General features: G+C 40.7%; 1 protein-coding gene across 1 annotated transcript in view; it reads right to left on the reverse strand.

The window, feature by feature from the left end:
• Positions 1 to 3178, reverse strand: part of LOC310904608 (uncharacterized protein) — a 55993-nt gene extending 52815 nt beyond the window's left edge. The window contains exons 1-2 of the mRNA XM_083849605.1: positions 2740 to 3178; positions 438 to 1812 (exon numbers count right to left, since the gene is read on the reverse strand). Coding sequence (XP_083705731.1) covers positions 438 to 513 — 76 coding nt within the window. The 5' untranslated portion in view covers positions 514 to 1812; positions 2740 to 3178. The remainder of the gene's footprint in view (positions 1 to 437; positions 1813 to 2739) is intronic.
• Between the last annotated feature and the right edge of the window lie 10929 nt (positions 3179 to 14107).

Below are 14107 nucleotides of genomic sequence, written 5' to 3' on the forward strand. Positions count from 1 at the left end.
GAAAACAAACTAATGGCCTTGAAATTCAAATTACTAATTTACTTCCATTCTATACTTGTTACAAGCATCATGCTGTATGAGATGTTAGGGTCCAAGATGGCAAAACTCAAAGAAATCCTGCTTTATAAATGTCTTTAATCAATAAGTAAATTGGTTTCTTGTTGAAATTAACCTAAAACCACAATGAAGCAGGTTTTAAAGGCTAGAAGTACTTGTATCAGTGAGTAATGAAATATCTTTTTTTTTCTGAATACATAAGTTCAATTTCACTTTCTACAAAGATGGCAAACAGAAAAACAGATGGTTCTGGAGGCCATTGCTTTTCCACAGCAATCCTCATTAGCATAAGTTTCTTACAATATGTGTATGAGAACTGAACTAAAAATAAATAAAGAAAAGTCTCCCGAGTAAAACTCAACTGCACAAGAGTTTCAGACCTTCTGTTGTCCCATGATGTGTTTTTGGCTCAGGTGTGATTCTGGGCAATCTGTTGATTTCCCCAGTCCAGGGCATTCATTTCAGACATTCCCTTTTCTTCATCTTGCTGTTGTCTGTCACCCAGAAGGGTTTGGCCTGTTTGCTTTTCTTCTGGAGTAGCCAGAGAAAAAAGGTAAAATATTAATAAATGTATAGCACTACTAGAAAATAGCTGTGAGCCATGAGTTCAAGGCTGTACTAGAAGAGAAGATAGCAGATGGCAAATAGCATGCGTTTTCAGACTTGTTTCTGCAACTATTTTCATTAAAACTAGTTATGTTTCATCATATTTCATTAAAACTAGAAATGACAACTAGTTTTAATGAAAATAGATAGCATATCCTCAAGTATTTCAATCAGTAATCTCAGAAGGAAATAAAATTTAAGTTAGAACTGCTCACATCAGTGTTGTTCTGATGCAAACAGATCCTACACCCAGATTAATTTTGTGATTAAGATTAGAAATAATCATTCATTTTCTTTGAAAGAAAGAAAGAAAGCTATCCTCTTGAGACCCAGTTATTATGCCCTCCCTTTATGATTTATTTGGCCTTGAGAAGCAGAAGCAGTGTTACACATCTGACTGGGGAATGTTACAGTTTAACAGACATGAATGCGGTGGGTAGAAATAGAAGCTGCCCCTGCAATCAGATTAGGTACCACTTTACCAAAGTTTTAAAAATAAAATTCCTTCTATTTTTGTCACTGGGGAAAATTCTCAGACATGCAAATCATTACAACTGCCCCACGTGTTTCAGTACAATTTATGCCATGCTTACAAGCACATATAAAATAGGGAAATCCTTCCCAGATACAAAAGCTCTAACTGCCTGCTGCTTTTCCCAGATTTAAGCATTTCCTGTTATATACACCAAAGTTTTAAATGTTCAAGTGATGGCATAGTGACCATTTTAGTAATTGCTAGCTCCTGAGCAGCTCCTGTTTTCTCTGAACCCTGAAAGCTCCATCAGAAATGACATGTGTACACACACCACTCTGTCATACGAACAATCATCTTTGAGCACATTTCAGGAAAAAGTGTGTGCTATTCTAAACGCAGCTTTAAATAGCTCCTGTGCAGACAGATTGATTTCTGCCTAGCAGTTTTTTGTTCCCTTAAATGTGACGGAAAATGGAATGATGAGCACGGGAATGAGTGATACGTATGGGAATCGCGAGGATGACATGGTTCCATTGTGTCTTTGCGCTGTTAATCTTTCCAAGAGTGAAATTTCCAAACACTTAAGTCCGGGAACTTAGGGCAGGTTTGGTGTGTCCTTTCCCGATCTATGGTTGGGTGGAGGACTCAAAAATCTTTCTGCTGGAGACTTCCTGCTAAAGAGAAAGTGCGTGGTTAATCTGGTCTGCAGAAACAGATGTAGCTGTTGCTTTGCTACCAGAAAGCACTAAAACAGAGGTTTGGAGTAATACTCAGAATAAAACATAAAAATAGAATTGAAGAATTGCCAGTTTGTCAACAGATGTTATGTCCACACTAGTAAGTAATACAAGCACAACAGGAATGGATCAGTAGAGCAAAACAATTTGTTCTCAGGCCTTTATGCCTCCACAACCTGTTTTTCTAGGATTTCACTTTGGATTATATTTGGTCTGGTCCCGAGATGAAACATCTCCCACACGTGGTTTTACAAAAAGGACCAGTCAATGGTACAGTCTGCAATGTCCCCATCAGGGCTTCAAGCAAACGCGGTGCAAACCCACTGTGAAGCCTCTTGTTTAGTTTTCTCCAAGAACAGCCTAGCTCACATATGCCAAAACTATTCTGCAAATCAATCCAATGCACTGGGATTTGCTTCAAAACCATGTTACATCTTCAAGCCAAAGCACTAATGCAGATAACTCTCTAAAACCCCGTTGTTCTCTGACCCTGTATCATCACCTAATGGCACTTCCCAGATATTTGATCACGATTCCAAAACCTGTACCAGATCATCTCCTGTCACTTCCTCTCCCACATGGCTCTCTCGCAGCTGCACAGTACAATTTGCTGGCCCATCACTCCTCCACCTGTGTCAGCTGGATTTTGTACAATTACAGACACCAGCAGGATAACTGTCTAGATCATAAATTAGTTAGTCCAGAGTAATATTATTCCAGAATCTGGAAGAAAAATAAAGAAGGTACGTGTAGGAGTGGTACTAGTTGATAGATATTACACAACTAGTGGATGAACCACTACATGTTCATTCCCTTACATGAAAAAAAAACACAACAATGAACAAAATATCTACATTAGTATACCTGGACGATTTAACAGGAGATATTGCTTGCACTAAACTTAGTTTACTGTTACTAAAAAGCAGTTTAGGATGTAGAACAATCCTGGAGCAAAATTATCTGCAAAACGGAGAGGCCTGTTAGTGAATTACCATGAAGACAAAGCTTGTGCAAACTGATATAAGGCTGTGCAACTGCAGGTGCTTCACTACCTTAAAGCGGGTCTAAAAGACAGTAAATATATTCAGTCAGAGAAGGTTTCCCTACAGTGGAGCTCCCACCAGGAGCTGCCCTGCTATTAACAATGAAGGGAAACATTTGCCCACAGCCACCACCAAACAAACTCCCAGCTGAAGACAATGGCATGGTGAATATCTGCATTACTAGCTACTTGGCAGAACTTGTTTTTCACTTGATCATACAACAAAGAACTCAAACCACTGCAAATGACTGTTTTTTGTTTTTTTTTTTTTTTTTTTTTTGAGTCAGGTTTAATATATATTCATTCCCTTTGTCACAATATTGAAGGAAAAGTTATTGTTAACATAATTTAACTGTTCTCCTCAGCATTCACTGAGAAAGCAGGCATCCCTCCTAAATTCCTTTCAATGACTAAGGCATGATGACACATTTGGCATTAATTACATGGTGGTGCTATAACACTTATTTGCAGGACTGACTGGCGCTAAAAAATATTTTCCTACTCCTGCCTCAGCAAATCTCTAGGAATAATCAGCACAACCTACAGCACAAACTGATTTCCAAGGGCCAGACTGCTCTGGAATATAGGCTCTTATAAAAAAAATCACTAAGGCATTAATTGCTCTCCACCACATTGGCAAAAATTATTCCATCTCACTGCCTCCTCTTCCTTCCTGAAATCCTTGTCTTGCTCTCCAGTGTATCCAGGTTTCTGGAATTATCGTTTGCTTTGCCTGGCAGTCATATTTCATCTCCTCTTTGAATTTCACTTATACGTTTCACCTCTGTTTTCTGAACTTCCTGTCTTTACCCTTTTTGATTTTTATTACTATTATTATTTTTTTGGGGTGGTCCTTTGGTTACCAAGGACTTGGACTCGATGATCCTTGTGGGTTCCTTCCAACTCGGATATTCGATGATTCCATGGCCATACATCTCTGCCACCACCTCCAGTGCCCACTTCATCTCTAGACCTTTGCTCTGCTTGGACAGTCAAAAATGCACTTCAGTATTTTTATTTTTTTTTCCCCCAGAAAATATACCAATATCTAGGATTCAGGATACTACCACGTCAAAGCCTGAGCATTAGGACAACACAAGAAGACATCAGAGTAACATGTGGCTGAGGAGAATGGTAAGACCACTACGAGATTCCCCCTGTTACCAGCAAGCTTCTTCTAGCCACAGGTATGAAAACATTATGTTAACAGACTGGACTACAAACATGACTCTAACAATTAAGATGCTTTTTTTTTTTTTTTTTTTAATTCCAGTGTTTTGAATTGCCTGCTTTCTGTTTTTTTTTTGCTACTGACAGGTATAAGAATATAAAGCAGCACTGCTGCAGCTGTAACAAAAAATTCTGGACAGCTCCAGGTGCCACCTAGCCATCCTATACTGAAATGCATATCTTAAAACACTGAGCGATTATGAAGTATACTGGAAGAAAACTGCCCTGGAAATATTTTTTCTCACAAGCTTGCTGCTTCTTCCTAGCCTGCAAGTAATCCTAAGAATGAAAATGGTAACATGTGGAAGTTAACTTCATGTATTATGCCTGGACAAAAAATGCAAAATTTATCAACCTGTCTCACCAACCATAGTAATACCAGTTCTCCAGCATTTCCCACTACCATTCTGAAAATGGTCAGAGAATCACTATTACCTTGAGAGCCTTCAAACCCTACAGGGGTTTCTATATTCTTCATAGAAATTCAAAATTCATGATCAACTTATGTAAGGTAATTGCTCACCCTATGTCAGTTTATTTACCTTTAAAGCACAGAGACAAACAGCTGTCATCCAGAGGTGCTGAGGTTCCTCTAGGTAAACTTCAGCATGTCTGGAAGTAAACACAGCTATGCACTATAAGCAGATCATTACATTTAGCAGTCTTTTAGGTGAAAAAAGTATCATAAAGTTGTTCTTCTTTACTACTTCATGAAGACAAACCTAGTTTATTTTTTGGCCCACTTGATAGCCTTTGCTAGCATTACAAATTCACTAACGGGACATGGAACAACAGATGAATAAACTAGACAAGTGCCTGGTCCCCAAGCCAGGGTAATGAAACAATGGGAACAATGAACCTTAGTAGTGAATTAGTATGCTAAGCTGGTTTGTAAATATAAACCTTTGCAAATATATGCAAGGAATCACAGGTTTTTAATATAACTTTTAGAATAGATTAAGGCACTGTTCTCACTCACATTTACTGTGGTCTACGTTTTAGAAAGGGTATAACTAAGGCATAAGAAGAGAAGAAAAAAAGAAGTTTCAGAACATAATGGATAAAATAACAAAAGCATGCACCGTACTCAGTAAGTACCTGAAGGAACTCGTATCAGCAAATATACATGTAAACAGTAGAGTCTCATCTGAAATGCCTATCAAGTCTCTAGGGACTAAGCAGCCTTGACAGATTGTATGAAATATGGGATTAGGAAAAGAAGTAAATGAATGAAGAAAACAATTTCAGAGGTAGCGAAAGTAAATAAAGTGGTATTTGAGAGGAGAACAATGGAAGAAAAGGGAAGGGGAGTGGAAAAAAGGAATGTTTATTCTAAAGCTTCCTTCTGTCTTGATAACTATTGCATTCCTTATCAACCAGAACCACATGGTCAGATTTGATTCTCTCTTCATGCCGAGTCTAAAAGAATCAGAAGAATGCCACTTATTCCTCCTTCCAGCCACTAAGAGGCAAGCTTTTCACTCTCCTCTCTGCCAGTGTTCAGATCCAGCTGGTCTCCCAAGGCTAAACCATCCTCCTTTCTGAATTTATTTGCAGTTTCCCAACGTCATATCATACGCAAGCGGCCAAGATCACCACTTAAAATCTCTTTAACAGTTCTTTGATGTTTCTCAGTTTGTATTCACTAATACGTTGGCATAAAAACCTGCACTGCTGCTCTAATTGCATGTGTGTATTCTTAAGACTTGGAATTTGCATTCCTGCATGGCTATCTCTATTCAGAAATTCTTTATCTCAAGTTTTACTCAACTGAATCATTTTCTTACCCTGTTACATTACAAGAAATCATGCTAAACTTCTCTAAGACACCACTGTTGCTTTAAGTTTTGCCAAGGACTGCTGCCAGGACCAACATAGACTAAAAAGTAGTTTGTGGATTTGGTGATTGTTCTTCATAGAGAACTCCATCCTTACACAAACTTCTTTAAGAGGCAGAACAGCTCATAATGTTGAAAGACTATATAAAATGGAGATAAATACAAATATCGTCCCTCTTTGATTATCATTATATGCAAATATGTCCATTTATATCAGTGGTGTACCTTGCAATAAGAAGAAAATCTACCAGCTCATTTCTTATTCAATATAGCCCATTGGTTTTTATATCACTGATTTCATTCTTTGTTTCCTACAGCTACTATTGCTTAAGGTTGCTCAAAGATAATCAGGCTTTCACTTTCCATGTGAAAGTTAATAAGCCAAAAAAAAAAAAAAAAAGAAAAAAAGCCTTGCAACTGCTGCAGTTATTTGATATTACATACTTCTCAGTAATTCCTACTACGATGAAACAACAAATTTTCTTAGGGACCATTCCAAAGTGAACCTTAGCCAAGGGTTCCGTGTATATATAATGGACAGAAATGCAATTTCGCGGTGTTTTCTGGGCTCCCTTTACTAAGAAGGGCGTTCAGGCACCCCCTTGTGGAAGCTGCCCGCTTGTATATGTGAACAGTACACACACACACCAGTAGATGTGCTTATCAGAGCACAAAGTACTTTTCCTGCTTACAGGTACCTTGCCTCCTTTCTAAAGAGCTCCAACCCTTGCTTTTACACTTTTTTTTTTTTCCAGGTGTAAACCTTGAAGAAAAATGGCTGATTCCATATCATTCCATTCCACTGAAAAGAACAAACAGGAGGACACTTACCAACACTTAGAAGTGATTTCTGTGAAAAAGTTATTCCTCCCCAAAACAGGTATTCAAGGAATGAATGATCTAGCTTTTCATTTTGGACTAGCAAATGCATTACACATTGCAATGACTATTTTAGTAACTGAACGTGGCTCAATCATTACATTATTTGTGCTGTCTGTTCCTTGAGTTCTCAACGTTATATTGACATACCATCCCTCCCACATCTCAAAGAAAAACAACCAAGTGCTAATTTATAGATGATGACCTATGGCAAGAAAGAAATACCAAAATGTCCAGTCTCTCAAATTAGAACAGTTGCCAGAGTCTTCAGACATATAAAATATTTTCTGTAGGCTGTGATGTCTGACATAAATACACTGCCAGAGTAAGGTCATCCAAATCAAAACCATAAATAGTGGAATGGTGGCAGAAAATGTTAAAAACAATCACAATACATGTGTTCTGTTCCCCTTAGGACAAGAGATTCTCATCATGTTCCTTTTTGTTATGCCAGAAGTATTTAACTGATTCATTGTTTGTGGTGTAAATACATAGGCCAGTTTCTGTTCCTGTTTTTTAATAGTTCATTTTATGTAACATACAGATTCATTTGAACCAAAACAAAAGTATTCTGATCACTAGCATTTCTTTATCTCTAAACCTTGCCTAACACAAACTTCTCATGTTTGCCCAGTGGGACACAGTTTCCAACAAGCAAATTTAACATAAGTTTCAAGATGGACTGACATGTACCTCTACCATTATTTGTAAACATCATTACTTTCCTTCAAGAGATTGAAGCAGGTATTCCTACTAAAGAAAGGGAACAGAGTGTCTTCTAAACTTTATCACCACAGGGAAGTGACATCCAAAAGGAGACGAGTGAAACAGGGGCAATGACTGATGCACAGAGGTGATTCACCATAGAAGATAAGGATTATGCTGCAGGCAAGGCTAAAAAGGGAAGCAGAGGCAACCCTTAGCACTATCTATAGATAGCTCTAAAGTGGGAAGAAACAGAATCAGCTGGGTTCACAACAGGTCATGTAAAAATGTCACTTTTCAGTTTCAAGAACAGTTGGTTCACAGTGGCAGGACTACAAGCTCGAACAACCCCAAAAGTCAAAGTCAGTTAAAGTCACAGTTTAGGTGTTTTTTTTTTTCTTTTTGCTTTTTGGTTTTGCTTTTTTTCCATCAGACAAGCATGAAAAAAAAAAAAAGCTAACAAAAAGCAAATTTCAAAATCTCAAGCATGAGTCTTCATGGAAACCAAAGTTTAAACAGATCAGTAAACAAGGGAGACAATGACCTGATTTCCACCCTTTATAAATAGGACCACGCCTCACCCACAGTGATTTTGTGTCAGTGACTATGGGTGATGACAGAACTTTGTAGTTAGTGAGTGTAATGCACTCAATATATTGGAAGTAGGGTGGAACATCACTTAACAGAAGTCTCTTCAAGCATATTCCTGGTAAAAAGTACTTAAAGGGAGCCAGCTGAGATCATACCATGTATGTTAAAAGCTGCAGATTTAACATAAACCTTTCACCTAACCAATGACATGGCCAGTCTCAGTGTTCTGGTCGTGACACCTTTGACAAAGGCTCCGTAACTTGAAAAATTGTTTTTTTAATTGCCTGAGGATATACATACAAGCGCATAGCTCTGTGCGGAGATGAACATAAGAGTATAAGAAGCGATATAGCTTTGCTAGTTGTCTTTCTGCTTAGGCTGATAAACACAGTAGTCATCAACTAAGCTACTTCTTGCTGACAAAAGTATTCCAGCTTCTTCAGGGTTAATATGCATCTCTGCAAAATAATGCTCCTTGAAGGCATCCTTTAACATTCCTATATTCTTTTCATAATTCACTGCTCCTGAAATGACAACACTTTCCTGAGCGCTTCAGAGCTCTAGTGGTTTTTCAAGATCACCTCCAAAGATTCAGCCAGTCAGGGGAGAACATCTTCAAATATCTAGGATGACAAGTCATGATGAAACAGCTCAATTTAAAGATAAAATTATCTCAATTTGAAGATAAAATCACTTTTATAACCACTTCTCAAAAGAGTATGCTTTGCACAAGCCTAAATTAAAGACCCCTTAGAATGAAAATACCACGGGGAGGTGGATAACTCAATCCAAACTTTAACTGGCAAGTGTTTGGCAGTGTTAGACATATTCTTGTCTCTCTAACAGTATTTTTTGGTTATAAAGCCCCAAGGGAGCTATTGTAGCAATTTTAGATGTCTTCAGCCAGATCCGATCTAATACTGGGAAAATTTCCACTTGTGTAGCCATATCAGCATACCTGCTGCCAGAACAACACACAAGCATCCTGCACCTCTTTCTTGTAGGAGGTGGACTGAGAGGTCTGCTTAATGCACTACTACATTTCAGGAATTACTACACCACTAACAGGTTGCTTGCTCCTCAGCAACAAGCGTGACAGGAAAACTCCACGTGGAAATTCACTGCCAGAATGGGAGACATCAGCACAAGCATCTGGCACAACAACAATCCCTAAATCTTAGCGCATAAAATACTTAATGCTTTTTGTACTGCGAACAGATGAGTGTTTGGGGAATAGGCTAGAATAAGAAACTGTGGCTATATTAATAACAAGCAGATTAATCATTTTAATAGCCAAAAAACTAGTAACAGAAAAAAAAAAAGATAGCTATGGTCTGATTTATAGCATGTGTCACAATAATGCTAGTGTGAAGCAATAAAATGAAAGGAGACACAGTCCTGAAGAATGTGATTTACTCCTATGTAGTACTATTTATTCTGTATTGGTAATCAAATTTGGCACACTCATAATTTTCAACAGAAAAAGCAACAACAAAAAAGAAGGCAAAACAGGAAAAAAACAAATACTCTTCCAAGGCAGAAAAGGCAGGTATTAAAAATATTCTCATCCAACCTGCATATGATTAAACATTGTTTTAGAACTTTTTTCAGTATGAAAAGAATTTCAGAAGTTGTGAAACGTCAGCAATGCAAGAAAAAATCATGTTTTCCACCACAAAATAGGGAGGTATATGAGTGCAAGAGTTTACAGATTTACTTAATGCTCTGTCAATTCCTCTAAATAGAGATGACCTGCATTATTCTTGGATTTAATTTATGTTCACATCCATAGACCTTGCTCTTTCTGCCAAAGGAGATTAAACTATTTTAATTTGCACTATTGACATATGCCAATGCATTTATGTTTTAAAGTATTTTTATATATATATTATATATAGCTCTATATATTTCATATATGATATTTTCTATATGATATTTCATATGATATAAAATATATTTCATTATGATATTTCATATAGCTCTATATGATATTTCAGGTCTTCTCAACCATCTAGTTTTTGGAAGAAGAAAAAGGAAAATAGGGGGAAAAAACTATGACTCTAGAACAGTAGGGGTCAGGTTCTCACTTCTTTACCATGATGCAGTTTCATCTATCTCCTCAACTACATCAAAGGCACGCCGACTACATTTTTATTTAAAAAGACTTGAAGAAAAAAAGGGAAGTATTTGTTTCCAATAATTAATAAACACCTTTAAGCTTTTGTATGCTGACATAAGTTAACACACAAAACACGGAACAATTCTTTCACACATACAGCTTTTATACACAGCATTTAATAATGCTAAAAACCATTAGGAGAAGGCACAGATCATATCTGATCAAAAAGAAACCAAGTAGAGTTGAATAGGCCTGTAAACTTTCCTGCAGAAAAGATGTTCAACTTAAAAATGTATAGAGGCATCCTTTTTTTTTTTTTTCCCATGGAGTATTAGGCAATCAGAACTGAAACCCTTCCTGGTGACAAGGATAGTCACTGCATAACCCTTCTAAGAGATGCTCCTTCTAAGAGATGCATGTAGAAATTTCTGTACACAATTATATTTTGAGTACAAATACTTCTGTAACATTTGCATCAAATTTTGTAGGTAACTAAGTACAGACTGATCCACGAGATCATAGAATCATTAAGGTTGGAAAAGATCTTCAAGATCATCTGGTCCAACCATCACCCTACTGCCCAATGTCACCCTATAAACCATGTCCCCAAGCACCAGGTCCAACCTTTCCTTGAACACCCCCAGGGATGGTGGCTCCACCGCTTCCCTGAGCAACCTGTTTCAATGCCTGACTATTTCTGAGAAGAAATGTCTCCTAATTTCTAATTTTCTAATTTCTAATCTAAACCCTGGCACAACTTAAGGCCATTCCCTCTAGTCCTATCACTAGTTATCTGCGAGAAGAGGTTGACCCCAGCTCCCCACACCTTCCTTTCAGGTAGTTGTAGAGAGCAGTAAGGTCTGCCCTGAGCCTCTTCCCCAGACTAAACAACCCCAGTTCCCTCAGCCACTCCTCACAGGACTTGTGTTCCAGGCCCTTCACCAGCTTCGTAGCCCTGCTCTGGACATGCTCCAGGGCCTTGATGTCCTTCTGGTACTGAGGGGCCCAAAACTGAATACAGTACTCGAGGTGTGGCCTTACCAGAGCAGAGTACAGGGGGATAATCGCCTCCCTGGTCCTGCTGGCTACGCTATTCCTGATACAAACCAGGATGCTGTTGGCCTTCTTGACCACCTGGGCACGCTGCCGGCTCATGTTCAGGTGAGCATCTATCAGCACCCCCAGATCCTTTTCCTCTGCACAACTTTTGAGCCACTCTCCCCCAAGCCTGTAGCACTCCATGAGCTTGTTGTGGCCAAAGTAAAGGACCCAGCACTTAACCACATTGAACCTCATCCCATTGGCCTCTGCCCACTGACCCATCCTGTCCAGGTCCCTCTGAAGGGCCTTCATACCCTCCAGCAGATCAACACTTCCCCCCAGCTTGGTGTCATCTGCAAACGTACTGAGGGTGCACTCAATTCCCTCCCCCAAATTATCAATAAAGATATTAAAGATGATGGGCCCCAACACCAACCCCTGGGGTACAACACAGGTGACAGTCACCAGCTGGATTTCACTCTGTTCACCACCACTCTCTGGGCTCGGCCATCCAGAGTTTTTAACCCAGCAAAGAGTGTGCCTGTCCAAGCCACGGGCTGCCAGCTTCTCCAGGAGAATATTGTGGGAGACTGTGTCAAAGGCCTCGCTGAAGTCTAGGTAGACTATGCCAACAGCCTTTCCCTCATCCACCAGGCAGGTCACCCGATCATAGAAGGAGATGAGATTGGTCAGGCAGGACTTGCCTTTCATAAGCCCATGCTGACTGGGCCTGATCCCCCAGCTGTCCCACATACGTTGCATGATTGCATTCAAGATGACCTGTTCCACCACCTTTCCTGGCACCAAGGTCAGGCTGACAGGCCTGTAGTTTCCCGGTTCCTCCTTATGACCCTTCTTATAGATAGGTGTCACATTAGCAAGTCTCCAGTCATCTGGGATCTCTCCGGATGACCATGACCACTGATAGATGATGGAAAGCGGCTCGAAAATCACATCCACCAACTCCCTCAGCACCCTCGAGTGGATAAGGCTCTAAAAACCCTATGATTTTGCAATTTTGAACTAAAGGTTGGTAAGTCCCCATTACCACTTACACACCAATATAACTAACTGGTCACCCTCAGCAAAACCTTAGCTCTGTGAAGAACACGAATGTCAGTTTAAGTGCTAAGTAGAAATTGCTAGTAACTCAGGAAATTAGCTAAAATAAATCTTTTCTCTCTCTCTCTTTTTTTTTTTTTCCTGAAAACACTTCAGATTTCTAATCGCTTCACAGAATCACAGAATCATCTAGGTTGGAAGAGACCTCCAAGATCATCTAGTCCAACCTCTGACCTAACACTAACAAGTCCTACACTAAACCATATCACTAAGGGCTACATCTAAACGTCTTTTAAAGACCTCCAGGGATGGTGACTCAACCACCTCCCTGGGCAGCCCATTCCAATGCCTAACAACCCTTTCAGTAAAGAAGTTCTTCCTAACATCCAACCTAAACCTCCCCTGGCGCAACTTTAGCCCATTCCCCCTCGTCCTGTCACCAGGCACGTGGGAGAATAGACCAGCCCCTACCTCTCTACAGCCTCCTTTAAGGTACCTATAGAGAACAATGAAGTCTCCCCTGAGCCTCCTCTTCTCCAGGCTAAACAAGCCCAGCTCCCTCAGCCGCTCCTCGTAAGACTTGTTCTCCAGACCCCTCACCAGGTTTGTTGCCCTTCTCTGGACTCTCTCGAGCACCTCCATGTCCTTCTTGTAGCGAGGGGCCCAAAACTGAACACAGTACTCGAGGTGTGGCCTCACCAGAGCCGAGTACAGGGGGACAATCACCTCTCTAGCCCTGCTGGCCACACTGCTTCTTATACAGGCAAGGATGCTGTTGGCCTTCTTGGCCACCCGAGCACGCTGCTGGCTCATATTCGGCCGACTATCAACCAATACTCCCAGGTCCTTCTCTGCCAGGCAGCTTTCCAACCACTCATCTCCCAGCCTGTAGCGCTGCTTGGGGTTGTTACGCCCCAGGTGCAGGACCTGGCACTTGGCCTTGTTGAACTTCATGCAGTTGACCTCAGCCCATCGCTCCAGCCTATCCAGGTCCTCCTGCAGAGCCTTCCTGCCCTCGAGCAGATCGACACACGCACCTAACTTGGTGTCATCTGCAAACTTACTGAGGGTGCACTCGATCCCCTCATCCAGGTCATCGATAAAGATATTCAAGAGGACTGGCCCCAGCACTGAGCCCTGGGGGACTCCACTAGTGACCGGCCTCCAACCGGATTTGGCTCCATTCACCACAACTCTTTGGGCCCGGCCATCCAGCCAGTTTTTAACCCAACAAAGCGTGCGCCAGTCCAAGCCACGAGCAGCCAGTTTCTTGAGGAGAATGTTGTGGGAAACGGTGTCAAAAGCCTTACTGAGGTCAAGGTAGATCACATCCACAGCCTTCCCCTCATCCACCAAGCGCATCACTTGGTCATAGAAGGAGATCAGGTTCGTCAAGCAGGACCTGCCTTTCATAAACCCATGCTGACTGGGCCTGATCGCCTGGAGTGCCGCGTGATGACACTCAAGATAATCTGCTCCATGAGCTTCCCTAGCACTGAGGTCAAACTAACAGGCCTATAGTTCCCCAGGTCTACCCTCTGGCCCTTCTTGTAGATGGGCGTCACGTTTGCTAGTCGCCAGTCAACTGGGACATCCCCTGATAGCCAGGACTGCTGGTAAATGATGGAAAGCGGCTTGGCCAGCTCCTCCGCCAGTTCGCTCAGTACCCTTGGGTGGATACCATCCAGCCCCATCGACTTGCGTACATCCAAGTGCTGTAGCAGG

This window comes from Anser anser (assembly GCF_964211835.1).
Source record: "Anser anser genome assembly, chromosome: 10".
In the NCBI taxonomy this organism is placed as follows: domain Eukaryota; kingdom Metazoa; phylum Chordata; class Aves; order Anseriformes; family Anatidae; genus Anser; species Anser anser.